General features: G+C 37.0%; 1 protein-coding gene across 1 annotated transcript; it reads right to left on the bottom strand.

Moving 5' to 3' along the window:
* Positions 1-7,902: 7,902 nt before the first annotated feature.
* Positions 7,903-19,589, bottom strand: LOC105050418 (V-type proton ATPase catalytic subunit A). The gene is made up of 20 exons (XM_010930422.4): positions 19,262-19,589; positions 15,856-15,982; positions 15,641-15,696; positions 15,497-15,553; positions 15,055-15,166; positions 14,928-14,965; positions 14,691-14,792; positions 14,509-14,565; positions 14,351-14,422; positions 14,138-14,239; positions 13,981-14,043; positions 13,769-13,901; positions 11,648-11,754; positions 10,986-11,180; positions 10,797-10,883; positions 10,354-10,458; positions 9,605-9,702; positions 9,407-9,485; positions 8,927-9,015; positions 7,903-8,398 (listed from the first exon to the last, which is right to left on the bottom strand). The coding sequence occupies exons 1-20, from the start codon at positions 19,331-19,333 to the stop codon at positions 8,284-8,286; spliced, it is 1,866 nt and encodes a 621-aa protein (XP_010928724.1). The 5' UTR covers positions 19,334-19,589; the 3' UTR covers positions 7,903-8,283.
* Between the last annotated feature and the right edge of the window lie 1,616 nt (positions 19,590-21,205).

The raw sequence follows: 21,205 nt of genomic DNA, 5'->3' as shown, positions 1-21,205 counted from the left end.
TTTACAGCCGTAGGATCTTCGCGTATTTGGTCGTGTATGTGACGGAAATAAAGGGCACGTGGAAAGAAACCATGAATTGTGCTCCCAGGAAGAAACGGAAACACGTGTTTCCCTGTTTAGTTCTATGTACTGCCATCCTCTCTCTCCTTTCGTGCATTATATATATATATATATATATATATTAAAATTATTTATATCTTAAATATAATATATTTATACATTCTTAAACAATCATAATTTAATTCAGATACATTATGATATATCAGATACAACATCATACTAATCAAGCGAGATTTAGCTGATTAATCATGGATGCCATACAATACAAAGACGATCATGGAGAAGGATAAATCTTGAACAAGAGAGTATCCTCTTAATTTAAAGAATAAAAAAATTTATTTCATTGCTCGACTTTTCATCTAGCAAATAGTTTGATTCTTGTATGGAACTTTATCATCCATGTGTATTAATGCACCAAATTGCAACTATCACATGGGACAATTAATTAAGTAGAACAAAGATGGAGTGATTAATTAAGAAACTATTTTGATATGTTGTAAGTCTTGAGCTCTTCTTCAGTGGATGTCAAAATTGGATGGAGGCACTATAATTATTTTTGCTATTTAATTTTAAAGCATTTTTGTTAGGTGCACCTTAAGTTTCTTAAATACTTGGAAGTTGTTTTAAATGACTGTTGTATTATGATAGTTGATGTGATTCTAAATGAGTTTTTTTTTTTCGCCGGTAAAAATATACAAGCAAACGAACTTATAAAAAGATGAAATGAAATCAGAGTTATAATTGATGGATGATTTAGGTATAAGATTCTTACTTTAAGAAAAGAGGCGGAAAATTTTGTTCCTTATTTGTTCACTTGCCCTTTGGCAAATCCACGCCGGACACAAAAGCCAATCCCAATTCAATGATTCAATCCCAACTTTTTGTTGACAAATTCTATCCGAAAGAGATAATTAATACATTTCCATACAAGAAATGCCATAGAGTGCAGAGTGCAATTGATGTAATTAATATGATAAACTAGACAAAAAATTTTATTTTATATTTCAAATTAAAAGCAGCTCCCCACTTGAGTTTAAATTAAAAGTAACTACCCATTTCAAATATAAATTAAAAGCAACTCTCAATTTCTAGTTGAAATAATCGTTATACCCTTATATTCTCATACGGTTATACAATAAGACAATATTATTTTACAATAATACTATACAGATTTATAATAAGATAATATTATTTTTAAATATCACAGTATTATTTTATAATATATAATGCAATACTGATTTATAATAAGACATTACTGTTTTCTAATATCGCAGTATTATTTTATAATATGGTAGTACTATTTTATAATAAGACAGTACTGTTTTATAATAGTATTATATTACAATAAGGCAGTACTGTTTTATAATAAGACAGTACTGTATTATAATAAGAAAGCACTGTTTTGTAATATTCTTACATCATAATAAGATAGCATTGTTTTATAATAAGACAGTATTACGTTACAATAAAATAGTATTATGTTCTAATATCATAGTATTATTTTAGTGTTGGTTTATAACTGCAGAGACAATTTGATCATTAATGCCAATTGAGAAGCTGTTTTTAAGTGAAATTTAATTTAAAAATTATTTTTAATTTTAAATTCAAATGAAAAGTTTTTACTAATTTATCCTAATTAATACATGTGGAATCGGACCATAAGGCACCGCATCAGTTGGATAACAAGGTAGGTACTAGAAATAAGAGGCTGTGGTACTCGTTAGCTGCCCTCTTTTACACGCCACACGTTCCAAGATTCTGAGAAATAGGAAGCTCCATCAGCTAAGCCATTTCACCTCTCTATACTTCAATTTATTATTTATAAAAGAGAAAATGCCAAAGTATTGGCTTCTATTTTCTTTGGATGCGAATAGAGCATTCAATTCATATTGCAGAAGAAAACTACATTATGTTCACACAAATAAATATCAGACAAATGGTGCAGGTAGCCAGAAGAAAGTTTGTTTCGTTTTGAAGTCATGTTCCTTTCACATTGACTTCTGTTAAATCGATCATAGTCTCAAATTACGGAGAAAAACGTGTAACATGTTCTCTTGACCGTTGCCTCAATTGCTTTGAAGAGCAAGAGGTTGGTGCTAAGTCTTGAACCCTTTGCCGAGCTTACACCACCAAAGCTTGGTGGGGTTGGCTCCTCTTATCAATCCATGCCTTACACTAATTCTTACATGGATGGTCGCAATGGCATGTAAAAGTGACATACATATGGTGCACCGCCATTCCCTCTTTCATGCATCAATATCCGTAAAATAGAATTCTTTCATGGCCATTTGTGCGTCAAGATCGGTGATTGGATTAATGCGGGGTCAGTTATGTACGTAGCCATATTTAATAACTCACTTTGATGAATAAAAGCAATTTAAATAGACTGTCTTAAAAAGTTACACACAAGAATTCAAAAAAACAAGAGAGAAAAAGAAAAAAACCTCCTTCAATAAATAATTATCTCTGGATAAACCTTGCGCATGCAAATTTCTTCAGATATCTAAAGTTCTATGTAAGATGAAAATTGTTCTAGAAAATTCAAAATATCGATAAGGATTAGTTTCGAAAACTCAGAGGTTGGTAAAGTGGAAAATGACTCAAATATTCCATTCATCACTTCATTATCTAAAGAAATTAAGTGATATCTCACTCCCAACACAAGTATCCTTCTTTCCAAAATTTTAATAGGCTCAAGATGTTGACTCATATGACCACATTATCTCACTGCAAAAATGATTAAATAACACACATATGAAATGTGATACTTAGTAAATAAGGATCAGCATATGATTAACCATGTTTAGAAGTGATAAGCTACATATTTGGTTGATAAGCCCTATATAGAGTATTATAGGCGCTAGCTGCCAGCCCACATTTTTCAAAGATGATTTATTTTGCTAATTTTATGTTGCTTCCGGCACAAATCACGTATAATAAATAGTCGAGAAGTGTCACATGTTCCAACCTTTTCATGATTTTTTTTATACAAAATTTTTTATGATAAATTGGGCCATTGATCATATACGACCGTGTTAGACTATACTCATGATGCCTTCCAAAGGTCAAAACATCACCAACTAATCAAAGTCAACCTTTTTAAAGACCAAAGCCAAATTAAATCATTGGATGATGCACGTCCATTGCAGCTACCATTCCACCTTCCAAAAGAAAGCTTGTTGGACAATTAAATATTGCAAAGGTGCTTTATTTTATCATCAAAGGATTGTCCATTAATTAGGGCTGACCAACGAAGTGGATAACTTAAGTTTAGCTCAAAAAAGGCTCAAATCAAGCTAAATGGCCAAATTTTTGCTGACTAAATTATTATTTTAAGTAAAGTCAAAAATTGATCTATTTTGATCAGACTCGACCCAATAATGTGCATGCACATAAACATGTGTGCATGTCTGCGTACATGTGTAAAGTGTTGTGACCTTCTATTAGGGCCGGTGTTGTGCATTTCATTAGGACTGTTTGATGAAGCAAGCAACTTGAGCTGAGCTGAAAAAAATCTTGCATAAAATAATAGCAACCAATGATAAGTTTCAAAATCAGAAATATTGCTCTTCAGCGTCAAAATCAGTATAATTTTACCAGTAATTAAAAAAAAAAAATAGAAAAGTGCTCGTACTTGCTACTAAAGAAACACCATAACTCTAGACAAACCTCGTTAGCGTCAGGAAAAAAAAAAAAAAGGTGGTATCAGGTCCATATCACCATTCCAGCAAGCTCAGCTTCCATTTTCCACCACGTCTCCGGTCCAAGAATATTTTACAACGTAATATAGTTAAGCTCTGGATTCTTTTAATCATTGTTGAGATGTGGGATCATCCTTGCCTTAACAATTACGCATATCTTAATCACAATTGAATCCAAGAAGATAAAGAAGCATCCGAGAGTTCACTCAATTATATATTTCTTTATTATAATACAGCTCAAGTGGAAACAACAGCGCATTGAAGGTTCCTTGGTCAACACCATCACTATGTTATTATCCATATTAGGAAGCTACCACTAAAGATCATCACCTTATTCCTGTGTGTGAGAGAGAGAGAGAGAGAGAGAGAGAATGGGGTGGGAGACTCTCAAACCTTTTACTTTAAAATAATAATGGGTCAAGGAAGATGGAGTGGAGGTGGGCGACAGGTTAGACCTCAGTCGAGACTGGAGAAGCCACTTGTTTATTGAGGGGCGGCTTCTACTGAGGATCTGTCTTTCTAACTTGTCTTCTTCGACCCTTTTTTAATGTTTTCTTTCCTTATTTTTCTCTCATTTTTTTCAAACTGATTCTATTTTTTGGTAGATATGTGATGCTTTTTCTATAAAATAAAAAAAGACATTTTCTCCCATTGACTAAGTATTACTCAAAATAGAGTTCCAAAGAAACTCAATGAGATCCATTTTGGTGTGCATTGATAGTTTCCTAGAAAAATTCTTTGTACACTGCTCATGGTGTATGATATCCGATGTAAGGTGCACCATTTCATCCGATTGGACCATATAGCCATCGCTTTTCAGCACATATTTAATGCCTACAATTTTATTTTTTTCATTTAAAATTTTGAATGACGAAAATATTCTCTTTCTTTAAAAAAATTATGACATCTTATGTTTATATTATGACATCTCGCATTGAAATTATGATTTTTTATACAGAATGTCATAATTTTTTCACAGAATATCATAAAGAGAGAATGATATTTTTATTATTAAAAAATTATAAAATACTATCAGTGCAATAAAAATTTTACATATTTTAATGCAGCTGGGGTCCTTCTAACCAAAAGAAGAAAAAAAAAAGAAACTGACTGACTTGCCTCGACTGAAACTATGGTTGCTTTTGGTTTCGAAATAAGGCCAGGTCTTACCAAAAGACGAAATAACACCGGGTCAAATAAGTTTCGAGAAAGGAAGAAAAAAAAAGAGAATAATAAGGTTATTTTTTTGGGATGAGGCCCTTTTGGCATGGGTCAGAAACAGCGATTCCAGTTAGGAATTAAATTTCAGCTGAAAAAAAAAAAAAAAAAAAACTACTTTAAAAACAGTGAGTATTCCCATTCAACTGAATTTAGATGATGTCTTCGAAATAGGAATCCATGAAGTAAACATCTGAATTTAGATAGTATTTAAGAAAAAAATACATCAATATGCCTTCAAATGCCTGTGTTTTCTTCTGTTTGTTTAGCAGGGGAGCCTTCTGCTTTGAGGCAAGAGACGAACGAATGCAACAGGCACGGTCAGACTTGGCCAATTACGCTGCCCACAAGTTCTGACCCTTCAAACAAGGACATTAAGAAAAATAAAATAAAATAAAATGAAAAAAAAAAAAAATGTGCCTATCGTCTGACCTTTCCTTATGCGATCGCCTCTGAACATTATTGCACACGTGGTATGCAGACATGGGAACGACTTGGACAACGCCATCCAAAAGGGAGAGACTTTTTTGAAGGAGACTGGAGAGCCATGTGCTCATGCGGTCCTATGCGTGCATACAGGTTTCAATTGGCAATTGGTGACGATAGATCTATCAATGTGGTGAACGATCCATGGTTGGCTTCGGTTCCTCTGGCATACTGTCCTTACGCTGTTGACTACAAGGCTTTCGAGGGCAAGAATATCTGGATTTGATGGTTGCTAGTAACAGGAGATAGAATATAGGACTTGTTAAGGGTCTATTTGAATGGTTGGATCCAAAATTATATGGGATTCATAGCTCAACTATTAAGGATGTATTTGGTTAGTTATTAAAAAAATATTTTTTTTATTTTTTAATTTTTAAAAAATAAAAATTAAAAAATAATGTTTGATAATACTGTGAAAAATAAAAAATCAAAATTAAAATAATTAAAATAATTGTTTTATATACAAAGCAAAAAATTTTTATTTTTCAAAATTTGCTTTTCTGTTTTTTTTGCTTTTCCACGTCTAAAATGCCAAACCAAAAAATAAAGAGCCCGAACTCTTCTCCCTCGTCACGCTTTTCATCTCTCCACCTCCTTCTCCCTCCCTTTCCGAATCTTTCTCCCTCATCGAGCTCTTCACCTGCCATCTCCGAACGTTGCTTTTTGCTTTATAGCAATATAGTTACCAAACATACTTTTTATTTTTTTACTTTTACTCAATAGCAAAAATAAAAAAAAATAAAAAATATTTTTTTAAAATCAAAAATCAAAAAGTGTAACCAAATGCACCCTAAAAATATTGAATTATATACTGGTTAGACTTATGTTCCAGGATCATCTTTTGAATGGACTAGCTCCAATCCTATAGAAAAAAAAATATCATCTCAGCATGCTATTTTTTCTTTCTATGGGGTTCAAATCAGCCGCCCACTCAAAAGATGACTCTGGATATTTGAAAACACAGATCTAGCCAGTTTATAATCTAATACTTTTAGTGGTTGGATTACAAATTATATAGGATTTTAGGCTTGGCCATCTAAATAGACCCTGAGTGACAAGTTGTGCTCCTAGGTCCTCTTCTTGATGGTTCTTGTGGGTGACCTATCTAGCTAGCCAGGAACAGGAGGTTATCTGAAAATTTGGATGAGAGCCCTATCGTGATTGTGACAAGGGCCATGAATGATACCTCGGATTTCATGTAGGCCACGAACTTGGAAGGGTTTGACAGTTGGGGAAATTTGAGGTCCCACACTTGCAGGTACCGCAACACGCGTGGTTCACATCTCAAGGGGACCCCCACCCCCAACTTCCTCAAAATCACTTTTGATCCGGTGTGGGGAGGAGATGATAGCATGTGGAGCAGGTTTTCTTATCCAGGTTGACGGCTGCATTCGAGGAATTAACATCACGATTTTACAGGCTGATAATCTTGTCCCGGAAGGGGATTCCAAGATACTGATATCGTGGATCTCTCTCGGGTCAAAGTACTAGAAGGCTTATCTTCCTCTATTGGTTGGAATTTAGAGCTTCAACGCTAGTTACAACTCCTGTATGATAAGACACATTTATAGAAAAACCAATAATGCAGCTGACTGGGGAGCCATATATATAGCAAAGCATGGTGGCACGGTTGGAGTGGAGTGCCTCCTCGGACCTGTAGCTCAGCGGTTCAGGGATCTTGCGACGACGGATGTTGCTGGCTGTATCCATTTTAGGGCTCTAAAAGCACCCGCCCGAACAACCAAAAAAAAAAAAAAAAAAGAATGGACTCTAGCATATAGGGTTTCTAACTGGATTATTAACAATACAATTGGCTATTATAAAATAAAATAGGCCAGCAGAAAGGTAAAACATCTAAGGAACGAAACATTCATTCCAAATATTGCTCCAAAAGAAAAAGGGCTACCATGAAGCATAAATACTACATGTGCTTTTGAGCAAGAGAAATTATTTAGACCTTTCAAACCAAAACAGCGAATAATCAATCTATTATGATATAATTCAAGCTGCTATAGTTTAATCCCTTTGTACACCATCGAGCTTCTTTTCATTTTCCCTTCTCTTTCTTTTCTTTTTTGTGTAATAGCAACACCATGATTTCATCCTAAATCCATGATTGACCTGGTCCACCTAATAATTTTTCCCAATGCCGGCCGCCTCCACCACCGCATAAGTTACACAGTGGATCCTTGTTATCTGCTGCATAAAAGCTATAATATATATGGCGTAAAATATAGACTGACACCACGAAAATGGGAGGGGAACGGACAAGTGGCGAATAAGTACATTACAGCAATTCACAATTTGTGGGAGAATATTTGCACTTGAACAATATTCGGACTGTTCAGAAACAATGCAAGGATGAGAAAGTTAATGGCGCTGGATATAAACCAGCAGGAGAATATGAGACACGCACACAAAAAGGGAAAAAAAAAGGTTTCACCAGAACCAGGGCCTGATTGACAGTCTGGTATATATCTTAAAATCTATCACCAGCAACCCATCAAAATGGTTGCAATTCAAATAGACGGACTAATAGGTTTCGAACATTATCAATATATCCACCTTTTATTACAAGAGAGCATATAACTGAATCTTTTTCATCCATTGCCACCTCATAGAACAAAAAGGCAGATCTATGAAACAATAGAATGTCCAAGATATGCAAGCTCAGAGCATAGACTAGCAGCATGGTGGGTAACCACATGCTGCTACAAAGAAAAGAAGGAAACAGACTGCTTCTGGAATCTTTCCAGCGACCAGGAAATGTATAGAGACGGCCTCATCACCTCCATCAGTGCTTTTAAGTAATTATACATTACCGTGTTTCATCCTCCAGATTGCGGAATCCAGCAGAAAGGTCATCATATAATTTCTTGAACTTGGCAACAAGAACATTCTCACCTTCCGCAGGATCTTCAAATTTCTGGGACCTGCAGTAATAAAGAACCGCATTCATGTTAATGCCAATTCAAGCATGAACAAATATAAGCTTTTTAAAAAGCCTTGAGAAAGATGCAACTTCCTATCACTGATGATCAACTGTAATGAACTTCACTGTTCTCTAATATGCAGTGCAATTTATAATTGTGCTCAAATATAATAGATGACAAACACGGTCCTCCCTTTTGGAAGAACAGCAACAACACCCACAGAAGATCTAAATAACATCAGCATGAAGTAACCATATAAGACATCTACTTTTATACTAACAATCTCTGAAGACAGTATCTCCTACTAGAGTTGTTAACATTCAAAAGCAAGATACAGTTGCACAGAAACAGGTGGCGGTTGTCCTGCACTATTTTCTGTTTTAAACTTCAAGCTACACCAACTTTTCACACGTATAAGTGGCCAGATGTCCCAAATGAAGGACAGCAGGACCAATAGCACTAAGCAATGGTTACAAATCTGAGGAAGCTCCATTTTGAAAGAACTAAAGGGGGGACCCAGTTACTCACACTAGACGGTAGAAAAGGTCACCCAAACGATGCTTGATGACACTGTATGTTATCTTCTGGCCATCAGAACCTGCTCCTCGCTCAACTGCCTGCGAATCAACATCATGGAGTAAATTAGAAGAATCAGAGAAAACCATCATGTAAGTAAAGGGAACAAATAATATAGCTCAAAAATATGGAGCAATAAAATACATTAGAAGATAAAACAAAATGGGAGTCAGTAAAAATATAATTTAAGGATCTCCCTCCAGCCATTTGGTAAGTAAGTCTTTTCATCAGCATCAGCCAGAAATTGATTGTTAAAATGAGGTATCATATCAACTAATTCCTCTTCATCAACAAATTGAACACTCTAGACAGATACTTATGACAACTTTTTGCAACAATTTGGCAAGCCAAATCCAATCAGAAGATATCTTCCTAACAAACCAATGAATCATCATTAGAATTCTCAAAAGCTAAAATAACCACAGGATTTACCTGATTTGCAAGAGCATTAAAATGTATAATGTTTCGCATCATCCACACTGATTTGTAGAAAGGGCAGAATTTATCATATCTGTCACAATTGCCATACGTTTCTTTTATGAGGGGATTGTGCAAAACCACTAGTATACAAGGGACAGAAGCAACTGATATAACAGCAGGATAGAGCTTATCATGAATTAGTATACTTACGGAGTAAATGCATTCTGTGCAAGGTAATCCTCCCTCAGCAGCTTTGCTGTCTCTAGGGTAATTTTATCACTTTCTGCTAATGCATCTTTACCGACAAGCTGCATGTATTTCAGGTAAATTAGACTTGGAATGCAAAACTCAATAGCAATAAAGTAAGTACTTGCAGGTTTAATCACTAGCTAGCATCAGTCATCCAAAACTTATGTCTACAGGTCTAAAAGGTTTGATCAAAAATAATAGCAGATTTTACATGACAATAGAACAGATGAAGATAAAGAATGTCTGAACAATATTTTTGGATAATAATATTATTCTGCTGCCAATAATAGTCTCAACAGAACTTGTAACGAATTGGGACATGAAAAAAGATAATGATAATCTCATTATCCTGGGCTTGTTGCCATAGATAAGTTTCTTACAAATGCTGACAGACTTTATATCTCAATGAAACGAAAACATCAAAGAGTAGTTAAATTGTGGATAAAGTGATTGTGAAAAATTAGATATAATGTCCACAAATAATGTTAACATCTGCTCTACATTGCATTCACAAATTAAAGATGCTGCCTATAAAATTTTGGTAACGATATATTTCATGCGCTGGAAAACATGAAAAACTTCTTCCTTTCATGGACTGTATTCCTTTTGAGTTTTAATGATTTACCGAGGAGATTTAAAAGAAGTGAAGAGATCAACATACTTAAAAATGTAAAACCATTAAGATTAGTCAAGATGGAAAGAAAGGTTACCTGGACAATTTCATTCAGATCATCCTCCCTCTGCAGTACTTCACGGGCTTTTGTTCTGATGTCAATAAAATCTGGATCAAATTTCTCATAGAAAGATTCTAGGGCCTGCAGTACATAATATAACAGACAGCTGAAATTAAACTTGGCCAAGATAGTGTCTTGCTTGTATGTGCTAGTGAGTGCACTATGAGGTACTGCAACTAGACCATACATATAAAAACTTGTACAGAAAAAGTGCTCCAACCCATAGAAATGGAGGAAGAACAGAAACTACTGTTGCTTAATACTTGGTTTTAGTGTCAAATTGGCATAAATCCTCACTATAGTCTGCATTTTTTTCCTCACTTTTGTTTTCTTTTGTTGTTCCAGTCTCTCTAGCAAACAAGAGAATCATACTTCCAAATAACAATCTACATCATAAAAAGTATGGTGCATTAGCAGACCTTTGAGTACTTTGAATATGATATAAGCCAATTCACTGATGGAAAATGTTTTCTCTGAGCAAGCTTCTTATCCAACCCCCAGAATACCTGTAAATCAAGTTGATAAAGCAATGAACAAATAATACAAGGTTAACAAAAGCAGAAGAGGAAAAGCTTATCATATCTTAAGCCAACAGCAGCTCCTTTTACCTGAACAATACCAAGGGTTGCAGATGTCACTGGGTCTGAAAAGTCACCACCAGGAGGGGAAACAGCACCAACAATTGTTACACTGCCAGTTCGATCAGGACCACCAAGGCATTTCACTTTACCAGCACGTTCATAGAAGGATGCTAGACGTGCTGCAAGATATGCAGGATAACCACTATCTGCTGGCATTTCAGCCTGTCAATGGAATATGGTTACCATAAGTTACAGAGTTAATGATGCACTCTTAAAGTAGGTAAACTCAAAAGGCTACATAGTAGACAAGACACTAATTGAGATGAGATATATACTGCTTAAACAACTCCCTAGATCCTTCTAAAAATCAAAATAAGATGGTCTATGCATATATCATTAGCACTCTTCCACATAAAGTAACAATATGTATCACAGCTTCAACCATGTATATTTTCCTAATAACCCACTAAATACTGTTTATGAAGTTGGATCACTACGGCTTCAAAGTCTACAAAGATGTTCTCCACTGACATAAAGAAAAAGATCTAGAACCCAGAATTGCCTACCTTCAGTTCCTCACTACTGTAAATAGCATCAGTTGAGAGAGAGAGAAAGAGAGAGAGAGAGAGAGAGAGAGAGAGAGAGAGAGAGAGATCTATCACAAGACAAGAAAATCTGACGATAATTACCAGTCGACCTGATATTTCACGCAATGCTTCTGCCCAACGAGAGGTGGAATCAGCCATCATGCTAACATTGTAGCCCATATCTCTAAAGTATTCAGCAATGGTAATTCCTGAATAGAACCAAGGTTATTAAACATAAGGAAATGCATTTTTCAGGAAACATAAAACCACAAGATCACCATTTAAGATTACATAACAAATGTTCACATAAGCTTCAGAATAAAGATAACTTGCAAAAGAAAGTTCTTCAAGGCACAATGACGTCCTCATGTGATCTGAGGAATGAAACTAAAATTGAAGCATGCACTGATATCAAATATGGGAATATAGCAAAAGTGGTCCAAATATTAATAAAAATTATAAAATATAATATTCTCGTGCACACCAAATCCCACCCCACTCTAATGCTTCAATCTTTAAAGCCCTATTTGGCTGCTGGCAATGAAAAAGTGAACATAAGAAAACTGGGTTGGATGGTTGATTATGTTGATGTTGACAAAAAAATTGCATGCATCTTAAGAAGGCTCTGTGAATGCTATGAAAGAAACTTCAAAAGAGAAAATAGGCATTCGCTGTGCCTAGACTGGAGAAGATTGTGCGTCTTTCCCTGATCAAAACCTCCCATTTGATCATTTTCTTTTTCTGTTAACTTTCACAATATCAAAAGAATAGAATAAATAAATTGAAAAGAGGCATCGATAAGATACTATGCACTCTATTACATATTACTCTGGTATATCAGGATTTACAGCATGGCTTTTTATAAAAGTTTAACTTTCTAGGTGCATTTGCTCCAGCATGAGCCATTGCAAAATGTCCAGATAGCACCATACCACATAACCCGAGTTTGCATTTATGAATCAACTATGCAGTCGCACTCACGACCATGCCTATGAGAATGAGTGAGTGAATTGGTGGGAGCAGTGACAAATTAAATAATTATAGAAAATAAGTACTTGAGACATCTCAAATCCTTAATCCAGCCAATTAGTGATTATCAAGAGAAGGAAAGTAACCAAAATTTAAGATGATATTATCAAGTTAGGAGATACATCAGATCTTCTAACAAAACGTACTTAGAAAATTTAATAGTCAAAAATAATGGCATCCCCTAAGCAGTATAAGTTATGAAATAAAATAAACTATGCAATTATCTTCAATCATGACTAGCAAAACAAAAATCTCATATGTCTACATAAGTCTAATTTATGTGTAGGCCTGTCAATTAATTGTTTCTGACTACAATCTGATCAGATTAAGCCAGATCAGGTCAATATTTTTGACTCGAATGATCTAATAGCGATCCACTTAAAGATGAGTGGATAACCTAAAATTCCTGTAAAACTGAACTCGGGTTGGGTCAAGCAATTGGGTAATGATGTGACCCAGTTATCTTACCGCATGATATTAACACATATTAAATAATATCACGATTATATCACATATTTGAATATCAAAACATGTACAATATCATTTCCATGTCCTCTTCTCTCACTACCCATGCCGTCCCCATCTCCTCCATCCTATCCCTCCTTCAACCTGGTCCAACCACCTTCTCCCACCCCAAACCAGCAATGGCTGCCTTGCCCTCCTTTTCTCTCTCACTCCACTACCCTCCATGCCTTCACCCTAACCCTGCAGCCCTCTGCCCCAATACCAACCACCCACACAAGAACCCACCAACCCAACCACCTCATGGCCTGAATTCACAGCCTAAACTCCAACACCTCATTCCCTGTCATTGTCTTCCTCATCCCCAGCCCTTACTCCCAATCCCAAACACTAACCATCAATGAGACTGGATTGGGTTCAGGTAGCTTTCTCTCCAATCCATCAGGTTGTTGGCTGAGCCCCGACTTTTAAATTTTCAAACCAGATTTGGAAAAGACTCAATCTGCACTAAGTTCAATCCATTGGCAGGCCTAGTTAAGAGCCCTACTCCACATAGTTGTTTTGTTTCTCCATGCAATGGCAAATGGAGGCAATTTAACTAGAATATTCAGCTCCAATTTGCTTATGTCACCCCTTTCTCTTAGTTCAACCAAGCAGATGTTTAACTCTCTTGACTTTGAACATACAAATAGTCCATGATTTGCATCTGCATGCAGGGATCAGAACAGAAACCTGTGTAAATAGATGCCTCTCGAGCAGCCACAGGCATATTGGAAGTATTAGCCACAAGTGTAGTCCGTTTCATCACAGATTCTTCACGGCCATCAGGCAATGTCATTGTCAATTGGGGGAAATCCATAAGCACCTGGAATAGTGATAAACATTATATATCCGACAAAACTGAAATGGGAAGGACTGACAACTGGAGAGGTGGGGGCACAAACCTCAGCCATTTCGTTTCCTCTTTCTCCACAACCCACATAAACCACAGTGTCAGAATTAGAGTACTGGATGAGAGGGATGAGGTGACAAAAATAAGTGAAAGATCACATTGAAACAGAAAAATATCAAAAAAGGAAGTATCATTCAAAATATGGTTACCTTTGAGAGTGCCTGACTGATAACTGTTTTTCCACAACCAAATGCTCCAGGTATCGCACAAGTCCCTCCAAGAACAGAGGGGAAAAGGGCATCAAGTACACGCTGAAGACCAATTACACAACTCAGAAAACTGAAAGAAACGAAAGAATATGCAAGAAAAAAAAATGGGGTCAATGATAACAGAGATCCATTAAAGTATATTTTCATTTTTACCTGCCCTGTCAACAGAGGTGTATCAGCTGCAAGCTTTGCTGCAACAGGCCTCGGTGTACGCACTGGCCATGTCTGCATAAAATGGCATTATGTAAACCTGAAAGTAATTTAGCATAATGCTAAAAGAAAATCAAACTGAAACTAAACAAGATATTAACCTGAAGCATTGTGAATTGCTTTTTGACACCTTGAAACTCGAGCTCAAGCACTGTATCCTGAATAAATCATGCAACAGTAAAGATACAGGAAGCAAAACAGATGATGGAAAAAAAACAAACAAGCTTGCTCAATAAAGATGAATAGACTTAAAATTCACAAGCAGGGAGAACTGCTCACAGACCTTCAGGCTATATTGACCAGCAGGGGCAATATAAGTGATTTTGCCCATGGAACCTGGAGGAAGTGCAACATGGTGTTGCATTAAAGTGTTTTCAAAAACAGTCTGCATAGTAAATAATCAATATTACGATCTGTATAGAACTGGAATAGAGAAAGCTAAAAGTTTTTCAAATATCAATTAAAAGAGCCATCACAAATTTTTAAAAAGAAAAAGGTTGTCCAATGTTGCATAACGTACAGCATATAAATCCCCACCAGTAAGAAGATCTCCAACAGCTGCAACAAGTACAATAAAAGATCACACTTCTGGATTCTACAAAACAGCTGCCAAAAGTCCAACGACTGAAATGACTCAGTCAACTCACCTAATTTCTTAGGCTCAAACTCCCACAATGTATCTTTGTCAAGGGCAGGAACAGAAACACCACGAGGAATGTAAACATCACCAGACTTTAAAGCAATAGTTTTTAGAGGCCGCTGTTTTAAAGAAGAATAAAGAAGTGTGCTGTCAGGTAATCATCTGTTAAAACTGAATCATCGCATGATAGTTGAACCACATTAGGCATCTAAAACATGATGTTGGAATAAGTGAATCATCTCAACTAACAACAACGACAACTGACAAGACATACAAAGAGCCTAATAGTTTTTGAAACACATGAAATTGAGGAACATGGCCAAACTGCCGCTGCACCATATCTCTCAACAATAAACAAGTCTCGTCAATACAAGCAGCTAATTAAACAGAAACATGCAAATGATATAAGCCCAAATGTACTTCAATTGTTCTTAAGTTCATAGGCAAACCTGAATCCCATCAAAAATATTGCCCAAAATACCAGGCCCCAGCTCCACAGAAAGAGGCTGCAGAAAAAACCATCAACCTCATAAAAGGGAACATGATATAATCAGTCAGTATAGATTGCATGAAAGATATCCCAGAATATATACCTTATGAGTTCGCAAAACAGGGTCATTTACCATCAAACCAGCAGTTTCTTCATAAACTGAAATACAAGCAACGATCTACATGTTATAGCAACTCTGAAGTTCTCATGTGCTAACATGTACCAAATCAAAACGATGCAACAAGAACAACAGAAAGAAAGATGTTACAAGCTATACAAAAAACTAAGGATATGATCAAAGGTCCATCAACCCTATACCCTGAATGGTAGCTGAATCTCCCTCCAACCGAATAATCTCACCAATAAGGTTATCATGACCAACACGAACCAATTCATACATGGCAGCACCTCCCATTCCATCTGCCACAACAACTGGCCCAGATACCTGCAAATTTTCAAGGAAGAGTCGATCAAATTACAAATTAAAGCTCAGTTCTGCAAAATTATCATGTTGCAGTCAAAGAAATGGAAGTCTCACTTCCAAATATTAAATAAGCAAACTCAATGGGCCAATGATAGAGTTAAGCATGATAAAAAGCCATTTTGGAACTCCAAACTAATTGGGATTGTTGACATGCAATGGCAAAGAGAGGACTAATGCAACCCACGTCTAAGAGAAGAAAAATTTGCAGCAGCCAAGGAGCATAGAGCCTTTTCCAATAATATGAAACAAATTCTATTAGCCAGTTGACATGGGAAGGCTGCAACAGTTCACAAGCCCATACTCTCTAGCAACTAGTCTAACATTTTTTTTGACTTATTTCCCTCTTCCAAATAACAGGTTACAGGAAACAGTATTTAAAGTTTTAAAACTAGGAGAATTGGAAATAAATTTTTTTGTTGGTTTGAAGTCTATTATGAATTTGAAAGTATAGATCACTGCAATGTTTCTATACATGTCCCTGCAGGTATGGTCATATTGCACGGAAATATTTATTTCCAGTGTTGGAAAAGATATTGTAGTTGAAAAAATAGATTCATCATGGTTCAGTTGAGCTCAATGTTTCCTACAGCAATTCATAAATTCTTAAAGGAAAAAGTTGGGGCAAAGATCAGCTACAACTAAGATACTACTATATATGAAGTTGCATACTAACAAAGGACAACCCACCAGCAAACAAACATTTGAATAAGTTTGGAGATAAACCAGCAAGTTGATGTTGACAAAATGTTGATGTTGAAGAAAACTAAGTAAGACAGCTAGACTTCTTTTTTTAAGAATGCTGAATATTTGGGATGGTATATTTCTATTTTATGTATGGCATTCAGAAAAGAAATCCCATGTATGAATGGAAAGACATATTGATGGATAACATTTCGATAAGCAGAAAGTTTCAACTTTAGTCATATTAAAACAAACCAAAAAAAGACCTGCTAGCAAACATGATATGAAAATGTGATTCATGGCTGAAACAGGGATAGGCAAGAAACCTTTGCATCCAGATATAACCAATTGCAAATCCAAATGAGAGCTGGTCTCAAGATATTTGGCTAAAGATAAAACTTCTTTTCTGGAAGACGTAGCACTCAACTCTCGGTAACAGTCAGGGAAGAGAGATTTTCACAATTGGAGACAAGATTCAAAAGTAATGCTTCTGAAGACACTATTAAAGGATAAGGTCTATCTGTACCTCGAAATGGATCGTTCGATACGGATGATGATATGTCAAATACCATATCTCATGGTCCAGTATACACCCATTTGGATGCAAGAAATATTCCAACTATAAGAAGGAAGATTTAAAATTTTAAAAGATCTAGATGAGCAAGGACCAAGTTTTCAATTGAACAATGTCATCCAAGATGTGAAGAGCTTGTGCATAACCACAACTAATGACAAATAACAACCGTTGCCCTAAGTATGTGAGGTCCACTTTGTAGATGCCTCTTCTCCATTCATTCTTTGAAAGGCACTTCATATCCTAGTGCAAAATTCTTCCCTTTTAGAAAATTTATAACCCAATTACCTCATGTCACCCCCTCCATGTCCAAAATTTGAGACACACATCTTACATGTCCTCTCAATGAAATCTCCTAAAGCCCTTGCTGCACATGCCAAAACCATCCTAGTTAGTTTAAGTCCTTTTTCCTCAAGGGCATGTTATCACAAAGGGGGAAAGTTTGATAAGGTGTAAATGAGGTGGAAAAAAGTCATTTAAACAGTCATGGATGGCTGGTTGGAACTTGAAGGAAGCTATCATGACCACGAACAAGAGAACTCGTATCCTAGTTTGTCAAAGTGCTTATTGATAGATATACTTTGTTTAGTCTAAAGCCTTTCATTCATCAAAGCTTCTATAAGTCTACATGAACAAACCAGTTGTTCATTCATTAATTCAAACTTTAAAAAAGGAATTTCGGTTCTTATATCATTACTTATAATGAGAATCAATCTTATAAGCGGATATCATGAGGGGGGTGAGATCTGGTTTCCAAAATCAGATATAAGAATGTGGTGAAAACAGCAAAATGTTTGAACATGTATTTAAATGTTACTACCAGTGATACTAGATTTTGGGACAGAGCGAAATGTTTTAACTCCCAGGGTGTGTCATTTTCTATAGAAATGTTCACAACCATAAGAATTTAGTGGATGGGTCTCAACCGGGCAAACAGCAAATGTTTGAAAATGCATTTAAGTGTTCCTAGTACTCATACTAAATTTTGGGATATAGCAAAAGTTTCACAATCATTCCACCCAACTGCAGTGGTTAGCACTTAGCAGATCTTTAATATTACTATCAAACTAAGAAGTTTAATATAAATTTCATTTGCTTTTGATGTAATAAAAGGCACATATTTTTTTAAAGAAAGTCATGATAGCAACAGTCTAAGTACAATGATCCTCTTTATTTGGGCCATTTTTCCCATCTAATGATTAAAGTGAGAGGGAATGCAGCAGAATGTTGACAGTGAAAGGGAAGGCATGGTAGGATGGAATTTAAACTGATATACATGCATAAATGCAATCATTTTTTTGTTGGTTGATTTGGATATTCGGGGTTAAAGATCTAACAGAAGGCATGCCTTTCTCATATAGATCACAAGTTTTATGCAGTTGTTTGGTGATTGAGAGAATTATGCCAACAAATGTACATATTTTCTCTCAAGAAGCATATAGGGGCTCTGTACCGAATCAATCGAACCATGTGATAAAAAATCTCTCTTGACATGAAGGCTGAGTGAAAAAAACATAAAAAGTATGCTGCAACAACCAAAGTATCCATATTTAGCAAAAGATTCCACATCTTGCCCTCAAGCAAAGCATACTAGAGTACAATCACACAGTTTGTATCGAGACCGATAATGTGGTAGGAGGGGAGAAACAGCTTTCAAAAAATCAACATTAATCATGATACAAAAGCGTGGCTACTAGGCACTCGGCGAACACTTCTCCATGGCAATTCTAACAGTTCGACGACCAGATAACTTTGATCAGGCGAAATCAGGTGAAAATTTCGATCTTGTAAAATCCATTATGTTTAAAACTCACTCGAGATGAATCGACGCGAAAGAAATTGAATATGTTCTGATGATATAAGGAAACAAGAAAAGCCCTAAATACATCTCGACTTACAAAAACTTGAATCAATCAAACCATACAAACTCCATCCAATCTGATCCAAGTAGCGGGAAAAGAACGGACACGAGTCCGAAACGATACCTTGCGGACATATCCGTATTCGCTCTCCTTCTCCGAATCCTCGAAGGTCGTCAGCCGATCGCCGTAGGCCATCTCGGCGGATCGAGATCAAGAACAAAAAAGAAGAACTGATCCGTAAGCCAAATTCCGCGATCCGAGGGGAGATCTACTCGGAGATCACTGGCGATCGCAGCGCAAATAGAGCAGAACTTAGGGTTTTGTGGCGGCCGGAAGGCAGGGAGGGAGAGGGCGAGATCTGGAGGCCAAGGGCCAGTGAGGGAGAGAGGGAAAAGAGATTACGGAAGATGAGAACGAGCACCCCGTGGAGATGCCATGAATAGAGATCTCCCTCTTTTACACGGGAAAGCTGCGTGAGAGAGACCGTATTTAGTAATATTTAATTTAATAATATGATGCATGATTGATTGCAAGGATCGGCTGTCGCCTGTCGCACACCCAACAGCATGCAGCAATCGGCCTCAGTTTTATTACGTGGCAAGAAAAGTAATCCGACGTACCGGTGGGCCCACAGAAACGTCTGGTCTACCTGGGCGTGGTCCAGCCAATAAGTTCTCGTTGCGACGTCCTTCACCCACGTTTAAATCGTGGATCGAACGGCGACGTGGCTCGCGGGCTGCACCTTTGCCGTTCCCAGGTTCAGGAATGTGGGTGTTCCAATCGGTGAAGTGAAAAGGGAAACCATTTATTAAAAAAAAAAAAGTTGATAAGATTACTGCTGGGAGGCCCGAACGTGGTACCAAAAATAACCTCCACAAATCTGGCATGAGGGGAATGGCTTAACTCACGAGGTCGCCAATGCTAGGATTGGTACGTTGGTATCAGAGTTGGGCTTCGAAGTTTCTCTATGTAGTAAATCGGACGTGTTGAGATATATTGATCGGTCTCTATACATCGACTCATTCTCGGATCGATCCGATCGACATCCGACTCTATCGATCGAACCAACGGACGACTCCGACGATGACTTTGATAATAACTGTCGACAATGACTGCCGACAATATCCGATCAAAGATATATCGATCGAACAGATCCATACTATTTCCGACCGATCGAGCAGTCGAGTCCAAATCACCAACTCACTGTCGGAGGTGGCAGCCGACGTCCGACTTCCGTAAGACACCAGATCAACCGACGGTGTCTCTGGATCATTACCCGACGTCTCGACAGCCGAATACCGACATATAGTCGGCCAGTTCGTCCAAACACCGTACAGTCGCTATGGGCAGTTGTCCTGTCAAGAACATGCGGTATGGTCGTCCTGGGACATTGTCCCACTAAGGACATGGATTAATCCCAGTGACTTAACAACCCACGATGATTTGACAGTCTCCGATGATTTGACAACTCTCAGTTGTCTGCACCATTAATGGCGGGATCATACTGCATTCTACTATAAAATGGGGTAAGGCAACAGTCTTGATAAGTTTGAATAAGCTTTCTCAAGCTCTCTGAAGCGTCTCTAAGCTCTTGAGCTCTTTCTCTCTTTTCCACTGAACTCCTAATTTTTCACTGTTGTCTAGCCTCCTTTCTGACTTGATGTCGGAGGATCTTCATCGAAGACATCTTCGATCAATGAAAATTTTTCTTACAGATGCACGACATCGATGATCGGATGATGGGGATTGACCGCAACAGAGCGTATTAAGAATTGCCGAATATGAAAACAATCAAAGATTTGCCTTTGGAATGAGGCTCGTTTCGAGAAGCCATTAATTGAGGTTTATGAGCCCATGCAGGAATTCTTATGCGGACGTCCGTGCTTTTGGTCATCTTTGTGGTCGTTTCTGTACTTAAATAACGAGGCTGAACACATTGCTCACGGAATGAGCGGCCCTGGTTCGCGGGCGTAACACGCCCGACTACTGATACCTAAATGACTATTTTACCCATGCTCGGCTGCCGGAGGGGACGAGGACCAGCCGCGGACCACACACGGACACTAG

Source organism: Elaeis guineensis, chromosome 8, assembly GCF_000442705.2.
Source record: "Elaeis guineensis isolate ETL-2024a chromosome 8, EG11, whole genome shotgun sequence".
NCBI classification, from domain to species: domain Eukaryota; kingdom Viridiplantae; phylum Streptophyta; class Magnoliopsida; order Arecales; family Arecaceae; genus Elaeis; species Elaeis guineensis.
The sequence above is the reverse complement of the archived record's forward strand: the minus strand, read 5'-3'. Positions and strand labels throughout refer to the sequence as shown.

Bases quoted from the DNA above. Each gene is read 5' to 3' on its own strand.
- LOC105050418 (XM_010930422.4), bottom strand. From the start codon at position 19,333: ATGGCCTACGGCGATCGGCTGACGACCTTCGAGGATTCGGAGAAGGAG. The intron at 15,167-15,496 runs GTTTGCCTATGA...TCTTTAAAACAG, and splicing joins ATATTTTTGATGGGATTCAG to CGGCCTCTAAAAACTATTGC. The intron at 8,399-8,926 runs GTGAGTAACTGG...TTATTACTGCAG, and splicing joins GACCTTTTCTACCGTCTAGT to GTCCCAGAAATTTGAAGATC.